The sequence below is a fragment of the Talpa occidentalis genome, unplaced genomic scaffold, assembly GCF_014898055.3.
Source record: "Talpa occidentalis isolate TD23 unplaced genomic scaffold, MPIMG_talOcc4v2.1 talOcc4.2, whole genome shotgun sequence".
Lineage (NCBI taxonomy): Eukaryota > Metazoa > Chordata > Mammalia > Eulipotyphla > Talpidae > Talpa > Talpa occidentalis.
The window spans coordinates 75,836,973-75,862,787 of record NW_023602073.1 but is presented as its reverse complement, the minus strand read 5'-3'; the positions used below and the strand labels follow the sequence as shown (position 1 = coordinate 75,862,787).

General features: G+C 38.7%; 1 protein-coding gene across 3 annotated transcripts in view; it reads right to left on the bottom strand.

The window, feature by feature from the left end:
- The window catches only part of ZNF451 (zinc finger protein 451), an 80,956-nt gene extending 77,432 nt beyond the window's left edge, over positions 1 to 3,524 (bottom strand). Inside the window, exons 1-2 of one of the 3 annotated variants that reach the window (XM_037519909.2) lie at positions 3,413 to 3,524; positions 2,799 to 2,882 (exon numbers count right to left, since the gene is read on the bottom strand). In XM_037519909.2, the coding sequence (XP_037375806.1) occupies positions 2,799 to 2,882; positions 3,413 to 3,433 (105 nt within the window). In that variant the 5' untranslated portion in view covers positions 3,434 to 3,524. Of the gene's footprint in view, positions 1 to 2,695; positions 2,718 to 2,798; positions 2,883 to 3,412 lie in introns of those variants that run through there. The other 2 variants (XM_037519907.2, XM_037519908.2) reach the window with 2 other exon arrangements.
- Between the last annotated feature and the right edge of the window lie 22,291 nt (positions 3,525 to 25,815).

The following is a 25,815-nucleotide window of genomic DNA, read 5'->3' as shown; positions in this document are numbered from 1 at the left end:
TGTTTCTGTACCCTCTAGTTAGAGCATCTTACCAGTTCTCTGTTTGGGGATAAATTAACTAAAATATCTCCAGCTTCCAAGAAAAAAGATGGTGGCTGAAAAAAGAATCATATTACTAAACAGAAAACAGTAATAAAAGACCTAAATGAAGTTTTTGTTTTAACAATCTGTTCAGTGAATGGTTTATATACAGGTATACTGATTTCACAAATTCAAACAGTACACTTGTCATTTATACACTTCTCTATAAATTTTATAATTCAATAAAATTTAAATGAAAGGGCTCATTTTTGCACCTCCACATTTATATAAATCCTTCCCTTCAACAAGCTATATTTAATTTCAGACTCTACATTTTGCAACCCACAGAAAGACTGCTGTGCCACCATGTGTATTAAAGATGGGAAAATTAAAGAAAGAAAGAAACCCAAACTATAATAAATCAAGAAGTGGCACACATAATGCTTTTTTTTAATAATCCCAAGAAATTTTAAACAGATCATTATTTACTATCTTTATTGGATAAGAATTACCTGGAAGAGTTAAATGTAAGATTAGGTTACAGAAAGTAGCAGCAGATTCTATTTTTTTAATAGAATTTTAAAGGTACCATTAATTGTTTAAGTGTTACCATTAAAGGTAAAGGTAATGTTTTCAATAGGTTTCTTCTAGTACTACAGGTAAACTAGAATACATATAATTCATTGAAGTATCAAACATTTAAACTTATGTTTAGAAAAAGGCATAAATGTAAGATATAGTATCAAACTAAATGCATCATACATTGATAGCATTATTTCTTATCCTTGATGCACACATATAAGGTGCTGTACATATAAAGCAAAATTTAGAGTATTTTTAGATTTCACCTTAAAATGAGTTAATATTATTCACAATCTACAATATAATTCTTCATTAGAGAGTACAAAAAAGATACTTTAAAAATCTTAGTTTGGTAGATTTTATCTGTAATTCTCAAAGGCCCACAGTTCATGAAGAAGTGAGTCCTTCTCACTTTATTTGCAGAAAATATTAAGATAAACATTCTTCATTCACAAAGAACCTGAAATATATGTCCTGAAGACTCATGCTGTTACCAAACATGCTTCAATCCACAGTATAGGAGAGGCAGGGTATAATTACACTACTCACCACCCCCAAATCCTTTAAGAATTTAAATGTAAAGGACAAAGTACCACATGAACTGGTAATAGCAAAGAAAATGATTTGGTGAAACTGCTAAAGAAACCCAATAAAACACAATACAACAATAGATCAGCACAATGACCCTAGAGCTGGGGTACACAGAGGATTTGTTTAATTAAGTTTTAAATAGTTGTCCAATATCACAAATGCACATCAATGAATACCATTTTTTAAAAAAAGTACAATTCTTAGACCAAATTCCAACTACCTAGAGTATTCAAATACAGTAGCTTTAAGTATTTTCCAGGCATATTAAAATACTAAGAAAATGATCCGAAATGATGCCATAACTTTTTTTTTTTTTAACTAAACCAGTTTTTTTTACAAAGCATGTTCATAGATTTGCATGTCCCTGAATGTGTGCCAAAATGAAGATTCTGAGGTGCCACACTGAAAATTCTGATTGAGCAGATCTGGAGTGAGGTCCAGGAATCTGCACACTTATGTTTCCTAATGCTTGAAAACTACTATCCAAAAAGAATAAATTCAGAAAAACACAGAATGTCCTTGGTGATACAGGGATACTCATTATGAGCATCAATTGTATTATGCTGTAACATGATGATCTCAGAGATTACTGGTCTCCAGCTACTTGCCTTCATGTACATAATGCTCACATTTCAAGTTTTGCAACACTTACTGTCTTCAATCTCCTTCTTACCCTGCCTCCTTCTTTGCCTGTGTGTCATTTTGGGGAAGCTACCCTGGTAGCTACCCTGGTCCCATTTGAAAACACAATCTTTTTTTTTTTTAATTTTTATTTTGTAACGTTTTATTTCTTTTTTTTTTTTTAAGATTTATTTATTTATACAAGCAGTGGGTACAGTCAGAAGCACAGAAGGGTGAGAGAATTCACCAGAGCAGGGAACAGAGCAGGCACACTGACGAAGTACACTGCTGAGGGGAGCAGCGGAAGGCAGGAGAGGTCTGTGCGCCATGTGGGACCCTCGCCCGACGGCCAGGGATTGAACCGTCGCTGCAGAGGCTGCGGGCAGCTTCGCAACCCAGCGCTCAACCGCTGCACCACCGGGGAGGCCCTGAAAACACAATCTTAAGAGAACAGAACCACTGGGTGGATTAAGTATAAAACGACTCCCAAGGGTGCTCTCTGGTGGCGCAGTGGGTTGAGCGCTGCGCTGTGAAGCTGTCCTGGGCCGCTGCAGCATGGATTCAATTCCAGGCCTGCCAGGGAGATGCCCACATAGCGTGGCACACTTCTCCTGCCTCGCCTGCTCCCCTCAGCAGTGTATTTCAGTCCTTCTGCCTGTTCTGCCCCCCACTCTGTCTCTGGTGAATCCTCTCACCCTCCCGTGCCTCTGACCTGTATCCCAGTTCTTGTATAAAAATAAATCTTTAAAAAAAAAAAAAAAAAAAAAGGCTCCCAAGGAAGGCAGAACAAGAGTGCAACATGCACGTTAAAGCACTCTTGTAACGGCTCCTCTGACCCCACCCCTAACCCCGGTGTCTAGAACCTCCCAGACACTCATACCTCTGGGCTGAATGATGAAAGCGCAGGTGAGGTCTAGTCCCATAATGGCTTACCACGCATAGTCTCTGACGCTTGGAAAAACTGGAATAGCGTTGCTACTTACACTGACAAACTGAATGTCATCTTCATTTTCTTCCGATGTTGCCTCGGGTGCCTCGGGTCCAGCTGGAGGGACAGATTCTATTATCTATAAAAACAAGCCAAAACACGCTCATCTATACGGCCACATACTTGGGAAACAGATCTTTCCAGAAGGAACCATTACAACGAACAATGAAAGCGCTTCAGGAGCCCTAACGGTGCCCAATTCCACGCCAACGAGCGCGCAAGCAACGCCAAGGAGCCGGGTTGCGCCTCTGCGGACGCGGGCGCCGGGCGCGCGCTCCCCCTTCCCGGCCCCTCGAGTCCCCCGCCAGCCACCCAAGCAGGAGGGAGGCAGGCTCAGAACCCACAACAATCACGTCTCAAGATGTCGCTCCCTCTGGCAGAGCAGCGGCAACGAGGAGCCCCAGTGCGGGGGGCTGGGGCCGGCGGGGCGGCCATTGTTGCTGCTGGGCCCTCGCTCGGCCACGCAGCAGGCCCGAAAGCCGGGCTCGGCCCACGCCGAGGGGAATCATCGCGCCGCGGCGGCCAAAGCACCAGGCCTCAGACCCCAGCGCCCACAAAACCCTTCGGGGCTCCGCCGAGAAGGCCGCGGGCTAACGCTCCGCTACTCACCTCCGACCCCGGCTCTCCCATTTCTCCGACGGCCTCACTGACGGCACCACCGCGCGCGCTGCCCCGACGCCGCCGTCGCTGCTGTCCGCCGCCACCACCACGGCCACGGCCGCCACCCCCGCCACGACTTCCCTTCCCGCCCAGCACCGCTTCGCTCCGCCGTGACCCGCCCCTGCGTGAGCGCGGACGCCGCCGACGCCGCCAGCGGAAAGAGGTGTAAATCCGCTTCAAAAGGAGGAGCTGCTCCCTCTGGCCCGCTGGCCCCCAGAGTTCTTTCGCTAAGGCCGAGCCTTCCTTTTTTCCCGCCGCGTGGGATGCTGGGATTTGTAGTTCTACCCGCCTCTGGCCCGCCCACCGCAGGGGGAGAAAAGAGTGGGTGGGGAAGAAGCCCAAGGTATGGCGCAGGCCGTTCTTGGGGCTGCCGGGAGCTGGAGCGGAATAGGTGTTATTTTAATGGGGGAAGGGTGGGGTGTGGAGGAGCGTTTAGAGTTGGGTATGCTCTGGTTGTGGAAGGGAAACTCACTGATTGCTTCTTAGTCCCAAATGCCGCTGATGGACTACTTTTTCTTCCTTTTTTTCCCCCCTCCGGAGAGCCGGGAATATGGAAATTAAGCTGAATTTTGACATTAGGGGAGAAAGATGAGGCTTCCTCTCTCCCAGCCTCTTCCCCATCTTCAGTGTGACAGCCACAATATTTATTAATACATCTGAGGAAGAGGATAGAGGAACAAAGTTCCACTCTGAAGACTGACCTGGAGAAACTAGAGTCCGTTAGTAACCAGGGTCCAACAGAAAGCTGACTTCACTCTCTTAAGCCCTCAGCTACTGTGATATTAAGATGTGCTTTTAAAAGATGTTCTCAGATATTCCCTTGTTTAACTAGGTGACCTTTTTTTCCATGTATACACTCAAAAAGCAGTACCTAAAGTAGTTCACTCAAGTTCAGCTATGTATTTTAATGCCTTTGTCTTTTAATGACTTGCAAAATACCAGGTTTTTTTTTTTTTTAAACACATCAACAGTTGCAAATAAGCAAATTGTTACTAGAGCCCTTAATATTTACACCCTTCAATTAATGCAGTTGTTGTCATTGTAAGCATTTACCCTGTAAACCTAATGTAAGCTTTAGGAAAAGCTTTATGCAAATTATTGTTTATCACAGATTTGTTACTAACAAAAATTAGAAAACATCTAACTGTCTAATGACTAGGGAATATAATTGTTAAACTTTGCATATACTCTACATTACAAATGTTTTACTTCTAATGAAAATGTTTAGGTAAAATTTCCAAAAGTACATTTTTCAGAAATACAGGGTTTATAAAGTACAATAAGAACCACGTTAAACCAGCTAGCAAATCATGCCTGAAATAGAAAACTACAAAATACTAATAGTTTTCTCTGGATAGTAGGATTATGTGTTCCTTCAAAAAAAAATCCTTTGAATTTACCAACAGATTTAGAGACATGCCGTATTTCCTGCAAAAACACATTTATTTAGTCTGGTGTAGCAAAGGATAACAAACCATAGGCAAAGCTTGGGAGTATCTCAATCTTAGAAAATTAAGAAGAAATTGGGTTGGATGATCTTAAGGTGAAATGGGGAACCAGTTAGAAGGTGAATAAACCAGAGTTGTTTGCTGATTGGTTCAGGGTTCGAAGTAGAGACTTTTAGTTGTGAGGAAATGTTTTTTGTGTAACTGAGGAGATGCTTTTATGTTTTATTTGGGCCAATGACTCATTATTTTAAGTTAAGATTTTTAAAGGAGCCCATTAATGCATTTGATAATCCCTCCACATTTTTGCTGTTAGACTTGTCCTAAGCAACATCATAAAAGATTTGCAGAACTATGTCAGTGGCATTATGTTAATTTTTCAACTTATTATGTAACAAAGAAGTATAGGCATCATCTTCAGTTTTGCTTTCATTAGTTTTCTATTCCTTGCTGTTTTTGTTAAATGATTATTTATAGAACATTAGTAGTATGGTGGCATTTAAGATTGTAGAGACCTGGTTCTTGCCACTAAGAGGCAAATTAAATACATTAATAAGGCTCAAGTTCTTTAAGGAACCATTATCTAATATTTATAAATGCTAAAAAAGGAAAGTAGTAGCACCCTGTAATTTATCTAAAAGACATTCAACTTAAACAAAAAAGTTCATGTGTCAGCACCAAATCTTGTGTTCTACTAAAAGCACAAATACTTTCAATGAGATACCATTGTTAAGAACTTTATTTGGCTTGTTTCAACCCTTTCATTTAAAGACTTGGTTACTGGAATGGTCTCCTTAATAATTTCTGATAAAGATAAAGTAAGAAATAGATTTATAGGCATTTAAAATAGATTTTTTTTTTTTTTTTTTTTAGGGAAGAAGATGGCCATGAAGATTCTAGGGAGCTAGTTGTCATAGTCATTTTCTGGGAGTTATGGGAGCAGAATTAAGTGCATTTGGTTCTGAAAAAACATAAAAGACTAGCCCATAGGTCTGTAGTGTGATTTATTTGTTCCCCTCAGATCTGGAATTTCACTCAAGTGTTATGCATAAGGAAAAGAAGCCTGTTGGACAAAATTAATTCTCCTTTCTGGAACTAGTCTTTCATGCATGAGTCTCCAGTAAAGCCATAGTTGGTTGATCTACACCCAGTGTGCTCTGGTGAATTCTTTCCCTAGAAGGCAAAAGATCCAACCACTTTTGGGTTGAGGCCCACACTGCCGCATGTATATTCAACAGACAGAGGCCCCTTAGCAGACTATATTTGGTAAAAGATCCTAGAAATGAGCATTTCAGGGGTACTGATTTGGGTGCCCTCTCCCTGTTACTTTAGGGAGCTTTCCTGCTTTCCTCTCTGAATAAACTAGTGTTAAACCTCACTGTTCATGGCCTCAATTTTCATGGCAGGAGACAAGAGCTTACCAACACATTGCAACACCTGTAACATATGAACAAGTAGCAACTGAAGAAATATTTGTTCTTGAAAGATTCTGTAACAAAGGCAAATCTGTGTTATTCGAATTAAGATCACTCCCTACCACTCTACTTCCAGATCAGTGAGACAGAAACTCCACTCCATTGCTACAATGAAGAACAAAAGGTTCTCTCTCCACTCCCACACCCCCAGCTCCCAGTGAGAAAGCTTTTCCTGGGAGGAGATCAGCATCTCTCATTTTGATTCTAGCTATGTGTTCTGAAGCAGTCTCAGGTCAGGTGACTACAGCTGAGAGAGAAAATTTCTCTTCTGTGCCTTTGACACTCAAGGAATAGTTCTACCTTGAACACAGCACACTGAGCCTAGGTAAAAGAAATTACAAGCCAACAGGATGAGTTGCCCTAGTCCTGTTTGAACAGGTGGTCTAAATCATGGACTGGCAGCCCTGTCCAAGCAATTCAGCCCACCACACTGGCCATGCGGCACCATGATGGATAGGGCGTAAGATCCTGATTAATGATTACCTCATAATTTCATGGAGGGAGAAAACAGAGCCCACATGTGCTGTTGGAGTGTAACCCATCTGCCCATGCTCAGGCATAGCCCAACTCAGAACAAGCAATGGCACTGCTTTCTTCCACCCCGCCTCATGGACTTACCTAACTCTTCTTAATTGTCTTCAGGGAGCCAGGTTATATTCTACTTTCCCAAACTGGCTCCCTCATGCATGAGTCTCTCTAATAAAGCCTTGCCTGGTTCAACTACAGCTAGTGCTCTGTGGTGAACTCTTTCCCTAGAGACCAAAAGACCCAATCTTTGGGGTTGAGGTAACATTTGCTCCTCCTGGTAAAGTGATGGCCAGGAAGGGCTTGACCAGGTGACCTCAGGCAGATGCCACCACCCCTTCATCAAGTATTCATCTCTTAGAACCAGAAGTCAGTAAAGAAGAGCTTGCCTTTGTCTCTATTCCTGCCTCCAGTGCCCTCCTAATAATAGCTACTAATCTTTTCACCAAATCTATCTTCATTTGCAATAGATGGTGAAGTTGACCCCTATACTTGCTCTCAAGAGCAATGGAAATTGTGGTGAAAGGCAACGGGTAGAACATTCAAGATACAGGATAAACTGTAGGTTGCCTAGTTTTCATGAGATTTTTAGAATAGGAGATTTAAGAAAGCCCTTCTGGGGAGAAAATAAATATCAAATACTGATGTTTGAAACTTCCTTCAAAGGAGACAGAATTTGATTGGATTATACTGTAGAGCAAATTCTGGAGTTAAAAAATACTCACTATAGGGCCTCCCTGGTGGCGCAAGAGGTTAAGCACCGCACTATGAAGCAATCCGCAGCCTCTGCTGCACGAGTTCGATCTCCGGCCAGCCAAGGAGCAATTCACATGGTGAGGAAGCCCTCTCCTGTCTCACCTACTGCCCCCCTCAGCAGTATATTTTCGGTCAGTCTGCCTGTTCTGTTCCCCACTCTGTCTCTGGTAAATCCTCTCACCCCCACCCCCACCCCCGCATCCCTGGCCTATACCCCAGCTCTTGTATGCATAAATAAATAAATCTTTAAAAAAAAAATTCACTATAGATCCACCTCATGCCAGCCCCAAGGACTAGTGGGTTGTCTGGTGGGCTGTTGAGACTTGCTTCCCCAGTGCAGCTCTCAAGACCCCACTTCCTCCTGCCAAATTCCTACCTTTTTCCATTTCCCTTCTTGTGACCCTGGACTGCTTCACTTCTCCATCTGTACTCACTGTGAGTTGATTTCTCATGGCAAGATGTTGGTTTCCATAGATCCAGTAAGATTCTTTTTTCCCTTTCTATAACAGACAATTGGAAATACGGTGTTTTAGCAAGGCTTTGTCTGCTAGGTTAAGTTTTCAGGAACCAGATTGACGTTAGAGCCAACAAGGAAATAGCCTTGTACCACCTTAACGGTATAGCTGGCCTGTCAGGAAGGTGAGAAATCACCACTTGGCAAGCCCAGGAACCCCAGTACTTCTTGGAAACCTTGAGAGGAGAGAAATTTACCCAACAATACAGGTATTACAGGTGAAATATGATGATGAGACACTGGCATGGTTTTGAGTCCTGATGGGCTGGCTATTTAAGAGCACTCAATCTGTGGTTTCTTTCTTTCTTTTTTTTAAATATTTATTTATTTATGCATGCAAGAACTGGGGCATAAGCCAGAGGTATGGGGAGTGAGAGGATTCACCAGAGAGAGTGGGGAGCAGGACAGGCAGATCTATTGAAATACACTGCAGAGGGGAGCAGCGGGCGAGGCAGGAGAGGTCTGCTGCGCCATGTGGGTTGCTCCCTGGCTAGCTGGGGAATCAAATTCGTGCTGCAGTGGCTGGCAATAGTTTGATAGCTCTGTCTTTAACCCCTGTGCCACCAGGAAGACCCCTCAATCTGAGGTGTCTTAGAAGAAGTTCCAGCAAAGCAAAATTTACAAGGTCTCTAAAGTCATTTCTATTCTTGCTAAATTTATGTAAACTGGCCAGGTTGATTAAAAGTAGACTTAATTTGCAAATAAGTTAGTGTTGCCATATATATTTAATGATAACAAAGGAGGAGCAAACTGTATTTCAGTACTATATCTTTTTGTGGACATCAAATTCTAGTCCTCTTAAATGTTTCTGTGGGTTTTTTTTTTTAAATCTATAAAGAAGACTTTTCTTCTTTTCTTCTTTATCTTAAACTTTTTGTAGGAGTTTGAAAACTACCCTTCTAGTTTTCTTTTCCCCTAATCTTTTTGGCTTAGATTAATAATAATAATGATAATGATGATGATGATAATAATAATAATGAGGAGGGGGAACAGAAAGAAGAGAACTATCCTCTTTCTAAAACCACCAACTGAAAATCAAAACCTAAAAGCTTCAGAGAAATTACAATCCTCAAAATTTATAGCTGTTCTCTAAATACCTGACAATATCTGAAGTCACGGTAACAATCTGGGAGGACCTGATGTCTAAAGATACTTCAAATTTGACCTCTAAATAGCTCCACTGACAACTCTCAGGACTCCCAATTGGACTTGTGGTTCGCTTCAATCTTTTTTTTAACCTTTGTTTCACTTTTGTTTCCATAGAAATATAAAATTAACTTTGAAACTTGCCACCAAAAATCCAACCCAACTATTTAATGGGATGACTCTATTCACAATACTAAAAACAGGTTACTTTCAGGAATATGGTGAAAGCAGCTCCTTTTCTTTCTGATCTTAATAGTGGATATAGGGTTTCTCTTGTGCTGTTGCTGTAATTGTATCATCAGGTCTACAGAAAAATTTACTACAACTATTCCACAGAAAACCAATGCTATGGTTATCATTGCCGGTTCTGACCCTATCTCTCTGGGATCCTGTAAAACCTTAGAACAGAGACTACATCCATGTTCAGCAGGACATAGCTATAGAAAATTGAGACCACAACGAGAATGGGGAAAATTGAGACCATCTGAGGATGAAAGATCTCTCAGTGGTTAGTGAAATAGAAAGGGTTGTAGAATAGGGACAGGTTAGGACTTGAGGACAGAATTTTGCTATTCTCATGGGCTGGTAAACAATCAGTCAAAAACATGATGATTCTAGGCCTAGACACTTGCTGCTATAAATTTCTTTGACTCATTGTTTCCTTTCTTTCTTTCTTTTTTAGCTTTTAAAATTTCTGAGCTATCTTCCCAAACCTTATCAAGTTGGCTGCCATGGGAAAAAAAAGGGAGTTGTAGACCCAGAAGGACAGTCAGAGACCTTGAGACCAGACCAGCTCAAAATGGAGCTGAAAGCACACAGTCTCCAGGAGATGTTCACCTTGGAGATGATCACAAGCCCTGCATGACCACTGAGCTGCAGCTGATTAGTGCTCACAACTAGTATCAATAAATGGGCTTTAGCCAAATCCACTCTCCACAAACAAAAGCCCAGAACCAGATGGCTTTACAAATGAACTCTACCAAGTGAGTAAAGAAATTATCCCCATCTTGCTCAAATTGTTTCTAAAAATTCAAGAAGTGGGAACCCCCCCCAATACATTTTTCTGTTGTTAAAATTACCTTAGTACTGAAACTAGATAAAGACAGCACAAGGAAAGAAAATTATAGACCAGAATTTCTGATGAACATTACGGTTTTAGTTTACATTTCGTTTTTTATCCATGTCTGAGCATTGTCTTATATATTTGAGACATCTGTATTGCTATTCCCCCACCACCTTTCCATGTCTCTGTGATACTTTCTCCCTCTGTTCTCCCTTCTAACTTCAGAAACTTCATTTATTAATGTCCACCAATTTTTGTATGTACTTTATTTTGTCTAATCATCATATGAAAAAATGCAAATATTTGTGGAGAAACAGAAAAACTGATTTTTGCTGACCTAGTTCCTGAATTATAGAATCAGTTTTGTTAAGATATAAATGCTGGGCCTCCCTGGTGGCACAAGGGGTTAAGTCTCAGCATTATCAAGCTATCGCCAGTCACTGTAACATGAGTTCAATCCCCGGCCAGGGAGATAACCCACATGGCACAGCAGACCTCTCCTGCCTTGCCTGCTGCTCCCCTCAGCAGTGTGTTTCATTAGATCTGCCCCTTCTGCTCCCCACTCTGTCTTTGGTGAATCCTCTTACCGCCCCCCCACGCTTCTGGCCTACACCCCAGTTCTTGTATGCATAAATAAAAACAAATCTTTTTTTAAAAAAAGATATAACTTCTTTCTAGACTCGAAAATTATTTATGTGTAATACCAATCAAAATTTCAGGAGTATTTTTAGGGGGAAATGAGAGTTGGAGAAAGGCAATCAAAATTACTTTCAAACTCTAGTGAAAACATTCTTCTGTAAGAATTAGAGTTAAGAGTGAAATTAACTACCAGATGTAATTTATCACAAATCCCTAGTTAATAAGATATTGAAATGACAGAATTAAACCAAGAATTTAATTTTTCTCCCGTTTTTTTCCTAAAATGAATATAAAGAAAGTAATAAGACCACAAAAGAAGCAATAGGGGACCAACTTTAGGGGGCACCAACTTTCGGGAATCTATATTACTGTTGGTCCTGGATTTCCAGAGGTTATATAATACTAATACCTAACATTTATAAAAATGATTATTATTTGCCAGATACTATGTTATGCCCAATATATACCTAAATTTGTTTGATCCATACAACAACGTTCGTTAGACAGTGAGAAAACTTTGGGAGAGAGAAAATAGACAGTATAGTATCTGATTTCACTGGGCAAAGGAAGCAAACTAGTTTGTCACAGAAAACCCAAGAAGGGCTCAGAATTGACATCAGGTACAATGAATAAGAGGTTCCACATAACAGAGATTGAAAGACCATAATTCCCTTCTCCTACACATCTCCACATCTGTTCTTACAAGACATTCTCTGCATTAAGTTAAAAGTTCTGCATTCACTTGCAGAACACCAAATGAATTTGTGGACATGAGTAAGAGCCGAAAAGAGAATTCACTAAGGTCTGTTTTTAGAACACTTGCTCCCTGTTCCTTTACTGTCATGGATACAAAATAGTATCAGGCAGGAGAACCAAGGATTCTGAAGAGCAATTCACATCAACCAGAAGTCTTAGACTGATAAGTAGAATAGTAGAGTACCCATCAAAAATGATGGCTTTATACTCAGTGAGTCACACATAAATTCGTCAGGTAATGGATTAAATATAAAGAAACAACCAAAGGTGAAATAAAAAAGTCCTAGAGGGGAAAGGTAAATTTAAGATAATAGGAAAAAGGGATCTTGAGTGAAAAGAATAATGCCAAGAAAATAATTAATTTTTTTCCCGCAGGGAAAAGTAAAGGGCATCCAGAATACTATCAAGAAACATAGAATTTTAGTGAAAAATAACTAACCGAGAACATGAAGTAGATCACTAAGTCAGAATTTTGATAGCTGAAATGAAATATCCATTAGATGGCTGAAAAATTATAAGGTCAAGGAAATCTCCCAGACACAGGAAAGAGAAGCAAAAGACTTAAAAAAAAAGAAAAGAAAAGAAAAGAAAATTGTAAATAAAAGATAGGAGACATTCAGAACATAGTAACTGGATTCCCAGAATAATCAGAATTTCAGAAAGAGATAAAACAAAGCAGTCGAGAACACTATGTAGAAATTATATAAAAGTAACAAAATAAATTTTCCCAGAATTGAAGATTAAAAAATATTAAGATTGAAAAGGTTTATCATGTACTGAGCACTATGAATTTGAAAAAGATACACAACAGGCACATTTTCATCCACAGAAAAAATAAGATTAAAAGAATCTCAAGGCGTATGAGGAGGATTCTGAATAAAAGAATGAGAATCAGAGTTGCAACAGGCTTCTGAAGAGCAACAGCGGATGTAACACTCTGGTATGTACACACTGGTAACCTTATTATCTTTCTCCTTTTTCTCTGAGAAAGTCAGCAAAGCAACAGGAAAAATTAGAAACAAAAACATAAAACAAAAACCCCACCTTTCAATGGGTGACAAAATCTGCAGAACCCAAAAGGAAAGCAAATAAAATTAAGCAGATGTCAAGAGACTATCACGGCACTCATGAGTGGCAAATCTCACAAAACACAGCAAAAGTACATCTCCTGGAAAGGAGAATCTCATCCTGAAAGGCAAAATCTATCACACAAAAATCTAACAACTGAGGAAGGGCTAAGGTACTGAGCGTCACCAGAAATCACCTGGTTAGCATGTAGAGACAAGGCAGAGGGCATCTAGAAGGCTCCTAGCAGATCTCAGAAAGAGCCAGCAAAAACATACTGCCTGCAGGTGAAGGGCTCTGCCATGACTTTGCTGCTGCTGGTAAAGGCCCTGGGGATGCAGGGCTGGTGACAGAGATACTATAAGACCCAGCTTAGCTCAGTTAATGAGGGGAAGCAGAGCTACCCAAAAATCTTCTCAGAGGAGCCAGAACCAGAGGACTGAAGCTAGGTACCCCACTGGCAGGTGAGGGTCCCACATGGCACTGTGGGACCTCTCCTGCCTCGCCTGCTGCTCCCCTTAGCAGTGTATTTCGTCAGTCTGCCTGTTCTGTCCCCCACTCCTTCTCTGGTGAATTCTCTCACCTCCCGCGCGTCTGGCCTGTACCCTGCTTCTTGTATAAAATAAATAAATAAATCTTATTAAAAAAAAAAAATGGAAGGACTGAGGCCTGGAAGGACCCCTGGCCGCTCCCACCATCCATGAACCCATCTGCAAATAGTTGGTCCAGGAAAAACCATGCTATTAAAAAAAAAAAGTGTTCAGGAAAGGCTATGACACAGCATCAAAGATTTTAGTAAAAGGTTTTATTAGAAAAATGTGAAAGAGCTGCAAAATTGATAAATGCATAAAAAACATGCATACATGACTTTCAGTTAATTTTTGTGCTATGCTGTCTAGTTGATCAGTTACCAGATTTGCTTATTGGTAGTCCAGGAATTACTTGCAAAATGGAATGTAATACTAAAAGTTTGTGGAAAAAAATTTTTGTGAGAGAAAAAAAGTAGCTGGCTAATTTGGGGATGAATGATTTCAGCCAACATAGTAACCTGGTTTTTTTTTTTTTTTTTTTTTTTTGGTAGAAAAAAACCTTTCAAGAACTTCTATCTACAAAAACCCTTATAAAATGTGTTAAAACTAGTTTTTTAAAATTAATCTGATTACAGATAAACTTTAAAACATTATGCTACCTTCACTTCTCAGAACACCATGTCTTTGAGCTACAGACAAGTTTTTAATTTCTTTCCTTTTTGATAGCATTTTAAAGAGTTCTTAGAATAGAAGAGACACTGGGATGGATTTAAGAATCCATTTTTCTTTAAAGGAAAGAATGCAAAGACAGATCATGTCACCAATTGCATCTTTTTGAGGGGGCCAGAGGGTATAAATTTCCAGTTCCCAAGAAGAGCTGTTTATTAGAATGAAGAAAATAGAGTTTACATTTAACTTTCTTTCCAGGATTTAGTCCTGAACTCAAGCAATCATCACACCAGCCCTTGTTCTTTTATTTTTTTATTTTTCATTTTCATACCATTCATCCTTGTCCTGGCACGGTAGCCACTGCCCACCAGTCACCACTGTGCCAGGCTCATGCTTTTGGGTCAAATTTGGATTACTTTCAAAACTACTTGAAGATTAACAAAGTGTGTCATTTCCCCCTTACATGGACGAACACAGAAAGTACATATTAAGATTGTTCTTTACTTTTTCCATTAACTCATGACAAGTAAACAAATATCATTTGCGCCAATGTCCTTGTAAATTAAAACACAAATTTAAGCACCGAAGCGGGTAGCAATACAGATTATAAGGTAAGTTGGTTACAAGCTACTGTTTGTATTCATTTTTCACATTATCAGCTGTAATTTTTTAAAAATTAAACATTTCTTGTTCAAAATCTCCATTAACTAAACCATGAATATTTTTACAATATCAAACAAAATTTGAGATATTTTCAACTTATTTTTAAGTTGTCAATATGTCTTCAAAGTAAACATGAATAAAGATATAACAGTATGTCTGAAATTAAAAGCTGAAGGGTCTTATTTTTCTTCAAAGATCACTGGGAAATAGAAATATTTGAAGATGTAAACAGTTCATGAAAATGAGTTGATGTGTTGGGAATTTTAAATAATAAGCAAACATTTAATGAGCTTCCACTATATGTAAAGTACTGCTTATAACCAAGGTATCTATTCCTTTTAGGAAACTTGCTATCTAGTAGAGGAGAAAGGCATAAAAAGTTGAACTGTCATTAAAAGGGAATCAGAAAAGTTGATTTTACTATCTCGAGGAAAATGGAGAAATAGTGAAGGATTTTCTGTAAAGAAAAGTATAAGACTAACTCACTATCCATTCCCCTTTCTCCCTTGCAACCTCTACTATAGAAGCTAGGAAAGGTAAAATCTCACATTGCAAGCCTCTTTTGAAGTGAGGGACTACCATATTGACACAGTTCTGGTCTGTGAAATGTAAATTTTTTTTTTTTTTTAAATATCTGTTAGTACCGCCATCATTTGAGTTGTTTGAATAGCAAAGGGACAGATGTTTGTGTGTCTCTATTGCTGCTTGGTTTTTTTTTTTTTTTATAGAGGCATGTTTTATTTATTTATTTATTTGTTTGTTTGTTTTGTTTATACATGCACTGGGTACAGTCAGAAGCGTGGGAGGGTGAGAGAATTCACCAGAGCCAGAGCGGGGAGCAGAGCAGGCAGAAGGACCAAAGGACACTGCTGAGGGGAGCAGCGGGCGGCAGGAGAGGTCTGCGCACCATGTGGGACCCTCCTCCGGTGGCCGGGGAGCAGCCGGGGATCGAACCGGCGCCGCAGAGGCTGCGGGCAGCTTCTCAACCCAGCGCTCAACCGCTGCGCCACCGGGGAGGCCCGAAATGTAAATTTTTTTGAAGACTAAAGGCAAAGGGTTTGATTTCCTGATGAATATCCAGAGTTTGCACCAACACTTGCCTTCTTTCCTTGAATGAAGCATGCTGAAACTGTGCCAGTCACGCTGTCATCTTCAGGGGAAGACTTAAAGCACCCCGGATAACACAGCAATAACACCACTGAGCTACTCAAGCAAAGCTTGCAGTCATCTCCAAATTTCTTGTCATTCAAGATTATATACATCCATTTAACTGATTTAAGTTGGGTTTTCTGTTATGAGTTGGAATGTCTTTCTGACTAATAATAGCTATACAAATAAATGTGTATTTAGAATGGTCATTCCATTTTATGATAGAGTTAGTGTGGGGGATAGGTTAAGAAGGGGCAAGAATGAAGTTAGGGGAGATTTATTAGTAAGATATTATAGTACTCCAAGCAAGAAAAACAAGAGTCTAAGTGAATCACAGCAAAGACAGTAAAAGAAATGAGATTATTGAGATATTTAAATGATGGAAGAGACAGGAAAAGATAGAATAGGTTTCAAATGTCTTTTAAGTTTCTAGTTTGAACAATAAGGACAATGATTGTGCCATTATCCAAAATCAGATACGGTGATTGAATGATAAATTCAGCTTTGCATATATTCAAATGTGAAACTGATGAGAAGGCCGATCACTACATTCAAGAGAGAGAGATCTGCATTGAGAAACCCAGATTTGAGAATAATCACCATGCAGGAAGTACTGTTGAATAGAACTGTAATATAAACTGCACATGTAATTAAAGAGTAAAAATAGATGAAGTTAATTTTAATAATTTATCTGACTGCACACAACATATTATTTAAACATGTCATAAATTCAGTTATTTTGATAATTTACATGCTACAATAATGAAAATCATTTTTCTATATCATTTATGTCCATAGGAAAAAAAAATCCCATTTATCTTTTTAAAAAGAACTGCCGTGGCCTGAGTATGATTCCTGCCAGGAAGCTAAACCACATGGTGCAGCAGAACTCTCTTGTCTCACTTGCTGCTCCCTTCAGCAGTGTAATTCAGTAGATCTGCCAGTTCTGATCTCCACTCTGTCTCTGGTGAATCTTCTCATCCCACCACCACCTTGAACCTCTGGCCTACACCACAGTTCTTTTATGCATAAATAAATAAATACATCTTTTCAGTGACAATGCTGAGACGCAAACCCTCTACCACCAGGGAGGCACAATAAATAAATCTTAAAAAAAAAACAAAAGAACTCTTTTGCCTTCAGAGCAAAATAATATCAGTTTGGAAACTATGTTTGTCCAAGTTAAGTAAATTGAATAAATTTTGTGTTAGTTCAGTATTGCTAACATTGAATTCAGAGTTACTGAGTAAATTGAAAAGCACCTCTACATTGCAGTAATAGTGCTGAGACTTAACCCCTACACTACCAGGGAGGGCCCGCTTTTCTAACAATTTCTGCAACTGATATTTATTTTACTATCTATCCATCTGAAGCTGGTTCTTTTTCTTGCCAGAATCTAAGCTGTTTCACACCTGACTAAATTGATAAGCTCAATCTTTTCTAAAATTGATGAAAATTTTTGTTGATGGATATTTGGTTCTTATTTCGGATGACAAAATTTCATTGATTCTTTTTTGACCTTTGGAAAGTAACATCAAATTCATTATGTATTTGCCAAATATGTCTCAATATTATACACTTTACTATCTTTAATTTTTAAGGTTATTCTCTGCCATGGGAAACTGTAATAGCCATTCATCATGAAATCAGCAACATACCTTCCTCGTTCCAGCAGTAGCATGTGTTCTTTATCTCCACTTATTATTTTCAATATGCCTTCATTTTAAATTTAAAAATTTGTTCATGTCATCTAAGCTGGAAAAACAACGTAATTATAATTAATACGTATTTCAATTTATCTATGATTTACATAAGCATTCATTCCTGTTGTCTAGATAAAATATTCAAATAAGCATACTATAATGTTACATCAATTCATAGAAAAAATGTGGACTGAATCCATCTGTTCACACAAATCAGTGAAATTTTTATACGTAATGTTAGACATGGCAGAAACATTTGACAGGCATACAAAATAATCACATGTCAAGCAAGGTAACGTTAAATGTATCTCTAAAAAAATGTTGAATTAAAAATATTTTAGACGGTTTTAATTTTTGTATTTAAAATTAAATACTATTTTACTGAACTCATTTCAAGTGTTTAACAGCCACTTATTCCTAGTGGCTACCATACTAAATAGAGTAGGTATGGAGATGAGAAAATCAAGAGCCAAAAGGATAGCTTTTTTCTTTCCATTTTCACTTTTTCATTTGATATAACTTCTAGGGTTTAGAACTTATCTTGGGTTGTGTTCTTCTTTCGCATCCTTAATAAAAGTAAAACAAAGCTAAAGTGCAAATGGATGGATGTTCTGGACAGGATTCCTTGGAATATATATTATAGCTCACTGTAGTAGTAATGCCCAGTCTTTAAAAAAAACTATAGCTCCTAAAAACAATCATAAACTTTCTCTCTTTAAAGAATGCCTTTTAAAAGCAATGCTGATAAGCTTGCCTATTTTTTTAAAAGATTTATTTATTTATGCATACAAGAGCCAGGGTACAGGCCAGAGGTGGGGGCTGTGTGTGAGAGGATTCACCAGAGACAGAGTGGGGAACAGAACAGGTGGACTGACTGAAATACACTGCTGAGGGGAGCAGCAGGCGAGTCAGGAGAGGTCGGCTCCACCACGTGGGTACTTCCTTGGCCAGGGATTGAACTTGTGCTGCAGTGGCTGTGGATAACTTCATAGGTTGCGTCTTAATCCCTTGAGCCACCAGGGAGGCCCATTGCCTGTTTGTTTTTTTTTTTAAAGTGTGCATATATATAAAAAATGTGTAGCACATAATTTACAAATGATAAAAACATATACAATACTCTACTGTAAATTCCATATAGTCAACTGATTCCTACATAAGTCTTTTGGTGATTTTTGTCGAACTCTGGTATCTGTAGCCAACCTATGGTTGCAATTTGACCAAGATTTTACAAATGGGGTTGCATCCCAATCTGCTAACTCTTTCCCTAATAGGTTTATTGTCAGTAAATCTGATATGTGATCTATTATTAAATAATTTTTCCCTTGTACAAATTATATTCATTAAATTGAAACCTTTTTCAGTTTCAGCACTATTGATTGCAATAGTACTAATGATCTTTTTAGCTTTTTGTTGTTGTAGGAATTGAAACATTGTCTGATTTTATATTATTATTTACAAATTCCCTAAAATCATTCAAATCAATTTCACATTTTAAAATTTCGCACAGATGAAGTAATTTTTTTTCACCAGCTACCCATGATGAAATTATTTCTTCATGAGGCCATGTGGAAAGTTCTAGCAAATCAAAATAATTAAAATACTTTCATCATGGTTTCTGTCAGATAAAAGACAAAAGTTCATGTGTTGAATTATACTTTCTAGTAACATATTCTTAGGAAGGGCATTAAATTTATTGTTTTTATTAAATGTAATATCTTTAAACTTATCTGACTTAATCAAATCTTCAATTTGAGATTCATGCTTTTCCAGTATCAATTTTTAAATTTTCCAAAGCTCTGATGGTACGTTTGATTAATTTTTGTGCTTTCTGAATATTAGTTGATCTTGACTGTAATGCAGTGGAAAGTAGTGAAAATTCTTCAAGAATGTCAATCACTAAAGCAAAGTCTTACAAGAAATTAATGTTAGCTAATCTCTTTGCTAAACCAGAATAAGAATGAGAAAAATGCTTATATAAGACAGGATACGCATACCATATAGCAGTAGCAGCCTGTAAATTACAAGCCACCCATCTTGGTCCCCTTACCTGGCCAATTTTAACAATTTCAATTTCAAGATCTTTAGATACAGTTTCTAAAAGCGTGTTTTGATTTTTATTAGATCAATGATAAATGGAACATATTTTATCAAGAAATATTTTAAATGATTAACTTGTTTTATTTCTGATATTGAATCATCAAGTGACAATTGCAATCGATGATTTAATCAGTTCCAAATAATGATTACAGGAAAATTTTCAAACAACTTTGTAGCTACTCCAGACTTTCTTCCCAGTATTGTATTAGTGCCATCAGAACAAAATGCAATTAAATACTCATTACTAAAGCCACAATCATTTAAAGTACTCAGTAATGTATTGAAAATATACTCTGCTGTAGTTGAAACCAATTATTTTATTTATTTATTTTTTTTTAAAAAAAGATTTATTTATTTATTTATAGAAGCACTGGGTAGAGTCAGAAGCACGGGAGGGTGAGAGAATTCACCAGAGCCAGAGCAGGGAGCAGAGCAGGCAGAAGGACCGAAGTACACTGCTGAGGGGAGCAGCGGGTGGCAGGAGAGGTCTGCGCGCCATGTGGGACCCTCCTCCGGTGGCCGGGGAGCAGCCGGGGATCGAACCGGCGCCGCAGAGGCCGCGGGCAGCTTCGCAACCCAGCGCTCAACCGCTGCGCCACCGGGGAGGCCCCGAAACCAATTATTTTAAAGCAACAAATAACATAACTGGTGCAGGAGATGAATGAATTGTGCGCTGGTGGTAAATCATTAGGGTGCTTTTCTTTGAAACTGTAGATGTCTCATCAATGATGGTACAGATTTTGGCATTCTCTTCTATAATACTCTTAAATATCTTCATCTTCATTTCTTTTGCAGTATGTTCTGCTATCCTTGTTGCGCTGTATCATGTATTTAAACAATTGACTTCTCCATTTTTTTCTTGTAATTCTATTGTCCCCTCGATATCAGACAAAGGTCTATTATGTTTCATTAAGCTGTAAACAGTATTAAAAACTTTTACAGTAGCATCAGTATTTTTATTACTTTGTTTATGCACTAAGTTAGAAATTGAGTCATTAACTGATTCTTTTAACAAATCCTGAATTTTACTATGGGCTTTAGAAATATCATGTTCCCTGATTTTTTTTGTCTAGTTGTTTTATTACTGCCATTAGGGGTTACTAAACATATAATCCATTCTTCCGACACATGCACATGTTTTTCTGCTTTAGATCCCAAATGCTGAACTGTTGAGCAATGCTTACATCCCAATTTACCTTCTTTTATTTCAAGCCATTTGTATTGTTCTGTGAACATAAATGCTTGTTTTTCATTCTAACAATCTGGAAGCAGATTATCCATTTCTTCCTTTGATGAACATGATGGTTTTTCTTCAATTACTGGTTGTTCAATATATTTGAAATTTGATTTCTTTAACTTAGACAATCCACAATGATTTTTGTTTCTAGCATTACTTTCTGTGTCTGTGTTCACCTTCTTCACATTTAAAAAAATGCAAAAAATCACCCTGTCATTTTGGCATTTTATGGAACAGAATCTGAAAAATAATTTTACATATTTAAGTATAATTCACAACACTTCCAGGGTAATATAAAAAGTTCTCTTGTTATTTAAGTAATTTTAGAAAATAAAAAAATAGATTTTAAACTAAAATACCTTTATTTTCAGTTTATGCCTATAACTTCAGTATAATTTTCTTGTTATTTCTTGAAAAATCTATCAGATTTTAAAATTACAGTCAGTGGGCCTCCCAGGTGGCTCAGCTGTTGAGCGCTGGGTTGCGAAGCTGCCCGCAGCCTCTGCGGCGCCGGTTCGATCCCCGGCTGCTCCCCGGCCACTGGAGGAGGGTCCCACATGGCGCGCAGACCTCTCCTGCCGCCTGCTGCTCCCCTCAGCAGTGTACTTCGGTCCTTCTGCCTGCTCTGCTCCCCGCTCTGGCTCTGGTGAATTCTCTCACCCTCCCGCGCTTCTGACTGTACCCAGTGCATGTATAAACAAAACAAACAAACAAATAAATAAATAAATAAAAATGCCTCTATAAAAATTTAAAAAAAAAAATAAAATTACAGTCAGTAATGAAATTACAGTACCTGTGAATGATTGGTTATCATACATTTCAATAAGTTGTTGCTCATGATTTACAAATAAGTATAGTTCCAAAATGAAGACTGGTTCTTTTTTTTTTAAAGATTTATTTATTTATTTATACGAGCACTGGGTACAGTCAGAAGCACGGGAGGGTGAGAGAATTCACCAGAGCCAGAGCGGTGAACAGAACAGGCAGACTGATGAAGTACACTGCTGAGGGGAGCAGGAGAGGCTGCGGGTAGCTTCACAACCCAGCGGTCAACCGCTGCGCCACCAGGGAGGTCCTAATTCTGTCAGTTCTTTTGTTTGTATTTCACATATGAGCAAAATCATCCAGTATTTGTCTTTCACCCTCTAAACTTATTTCACTTACCATAATCCCCTCCAGTTCCATCCATACTGTCACAAATGGCAGGAGTTTATCTTATTTTTACAGCTGAATAGTATTACATCCTGTATATGTACCACATCTTTTTTTTAATATTTATTTTATTTATTTATGCATACAAGAACTGGGGTGTAGGCCAGAGGTGCGGAGGGGTGGGGGTAAGAGGGTTCACCAGAGACAGAGTGGGGAACAGAATGGGCAAATCCACTGAAATACACTGCTAATGGAACAAGGGGCAAGACAGGAGAGGCCCACTGTGCCATGTGGGCTAGTTCCCTGGCTGGGGACTGAACTCACGTTGCTGTGGCTGGCAATAGCTCGACAGCACTGTGACTTTAATCCCTGAGCCACCAGAGAGGTCTTTGTATCACATCTTCTTAAACCATTCATTTGTCTTTGGGCACTTAGGTTGTTTCCACAACTTGCCTACTGCAAATAAACTTGCAGTGAACATAGGACAGCATGTGTCCCTTTGAATTGGTGTTTATGCATTCTTTGGATAAAAGCCAAGGAGTGGAATCACTCCTTTCCAAAGGGTCTTGACAGTCTGCATTCCCACCATAGAGTACAAGTATTCCCTTTTCTCCATATCTATTGGAGAAAACCAACACTGTTGTTTCTGCTTTTGTTTCTTGTTAATATTGGCCATTCTCACAGTATACGATACTGAATGAGGTGGCATCTTATTGTGGTTTTGATTTTCATTTTCCTGATGATAAGTGACTTTGAACATTTTTTTACATGCCTGTTTACCATTTGCATGTTTTCTTTGAAGAAGTGTCTATTTAGCTCCTCTGCCCATGTTTTGATTGGGTTCTTTGTTCTCTTTTCGTTGAGTTGTATGAATTCTCTGTCGATTTTGGATATTAGCCTTTTGTCAGATGTATCATGTCCAAATATTTTCTCTCATTCAGTCTCAGAACTACTGGTCAGAAATGAGCTACACACATACACACAAAGTCTCCACAAATTCAAAGCCAGTTTTTCTAATCTAAGGATCAGGAACATATCCACACATATCTGAAATAAGATATACAAACACATTAGAGAAGCGAAAATCACTTTTGGGCTTACGGCTGTCAATGCCATGAGGAAGTTTCCCCATAAGCCTGACAAACCACAGTGGCTTTTTTTTTAAAAAAGATTTATTTATTTATTTATTTATGCATACAAGAACTGGGGTACAGGCCAGAGGTGCAGGGGGTGAGAGGATTCACCAAAGACAGAGTGGGGAGAACAGGTGAATCGAATGAAATACACTGCTGAGGGGAGCAATGGGTGAGACAGGAGAGGTCTGCTGCACCATGTGGGTCAACTCCGTGGCTGGAGTTTGAACTCATGCTGCAGTAGCTGCAGATTGCTTCAAAGCACTGATGCTTAACCACTTGCACTGCCAAGCAGGGCCCCACAGATGGCTTTTTCCTGTATTAGGAAACCAAATGTGTGTGTGTGTTATGGAGGGTTATTCAGGGACCCCAAAATATCCAGAGATCCATGCTTTAAAAAGGGTTCAGCTATCCATTGCACAAAGGCAAAGGAAGCAAACTCTTAATGTAAAAGATCTTTAATAGAATTAGCATGCATAGAGAGAAAGAGAGGAAAGGACATGCTTAATAAAAGTGAAAATTTCGGGCCTCCCTGGTGCTATCACGCTATCACTGCTGTATCCTGAGTTTGATGACCCACATGGTGCAGCAGCCTGTTCTGCTCCCCACTGGTGAATCCTCTCATACACCACACCTCTGGCCTGCATCCCAGTTCTTGTATGCATAAATAATAAAAAAAAAATCTTTTTAAACTCCTGAAAATTTCCCACTTCCTCATGGGCAAATGCCCAGCCAAACAAGTTTGGCCTGAAACCTTGGCATAAGTCTAAGGTACCTTCTGGCCAGAAACCGTAAAAAGGGGTTAGGCAGGTCCCAAGAGAGCTGGGGATGAACAGCCGACTCAAAATACAAAATCAAAGTACAAATCAAGTAACAGCTGCAAAAGCTTCTCCACCCTGTGTCTCTTTCTAGTCGCTAGGTACAAGTTGAAAGCCAGAAAAGCTGGCATTGATATTTTTGTAAATTGTAGATCAGTTATTTTATAGAATATTCCTCAATTTATGATTATCAGCATTTCCTCATGATCTCATTTAGGTTTTCTCTCTGGCCAGAATATGACTTAAGTGAACTTGTGTTGCTCTCAGGGAATCACATTCACGACGTATCTATCTGCCTTTTGCTGATTAGGAGGATTTTAATCATCTGGACATGTTATTTCCCACTTTCAGTTTTTGTAGTGCATAGTTATATTTTTCTCCTAATACTTTAATACATCTGTGCAGCACTACTTTGAGACTAAGCAAATGTCCACTCCTTATGAAATTTATACTTCAAGATTTAGTATTCTCTGACGAATCTTGCCTGAACCAATCTTTATTATGGTGGTTACAAACATTGAAGCAGGAAGTTACTAAGTCTGCTGCTTAGAGTCTGCTGCTTGAATTCTGCTGCGAATAATTCCTGTGGTGTGCCGCCTGCCCACAGTAGTAGCTATGGCTACCTTGACCCCCTTCCCAAACAAAAAAGAAAGTCTATGATGGATTGGGTAACAAGCTTCCTCATACAAACTGTATAAAACCTACAATTCCTGCAATTCTGGGCTCAGACTTTTGGGAGCTATCCCACCGACAAATAAATCTCTCTCTCTTGATGTCTCTGATTGCCACCTGATTTCTCTGGGAAACTGCTGTAACAACATCACACTCCATATATTTATGACATTGTAGTATAATAAAATATCTTCCTTTTTCCCGTATTGATTTATCTATTCATTGTTACTACATATTCATAGATTTCCTTTCTTTTTTCAATGAGCTATAATCACTTACTGCCCAAACTTATTTTGAGGCTTTCTTTGTCTTGAATTTCGTCATTTGGAGTCCCTTTTGTTGGTTTTTGTGGCCACCAATTTTTGGAGAAATTCTTCCCTTTCATAACATAAACTGTTCAAAGCACATCTCCTACCATCTCTGCCCCTGCCCTGGAATCAACCAATTCTACAAGAAGCCCTTTTCCTTTGGTGGAAATGGTCTAGGAACCAAGATCTGGGTTTTAGATGTACACATTGTCACTGAGATGTTGCAAGGCTGTTAATTTATTCTGAATCCAGTTTCTTTCTTTTCTCAGATATTTACAGAGGATTCTGAGATGTTATAGTTTGAATCAAGGGGTGATCTGCCATGCAATTTTTGTTTATAGAGGTAATTTTAAAATTCACATTTTGGTCCATTAATAAAAGATGTGGACATACTGTGATATATCTGTACTTAGATTCACTCCAGAATATGCAGAAAAATTCTTACTAAGGAATCCATTGGATTCCACTTTACTTTGTTTCCAAGATTAAATCAATTTATAATCAGTTTTGTCTGGGAAGATTAGAGGGTATAACTTATGAAGAATTAATCTAATTAACTGAGAATTTTTAGTATTTTTTCAGTTTGATGGTTCTCCAGACATCTTAGATAATTTTCTGACTTTCTCCAGGTCAGTTTGTATAACCAAACATTTTTTTCCCCTGAGGTGCATGCTACTAACTGTATTCAGTCAGACTCTGAGTACTTAGGGATGATGAAAATTCCTTCTCAAATGTATCTAATTGTTCTTGACTATTTAGGAACTCTTCCTACATGGTTCTCTATATTCGTGGTGGTTCAAATTCTACCCACCAAAATTTTAAGGTGAAATTACATCT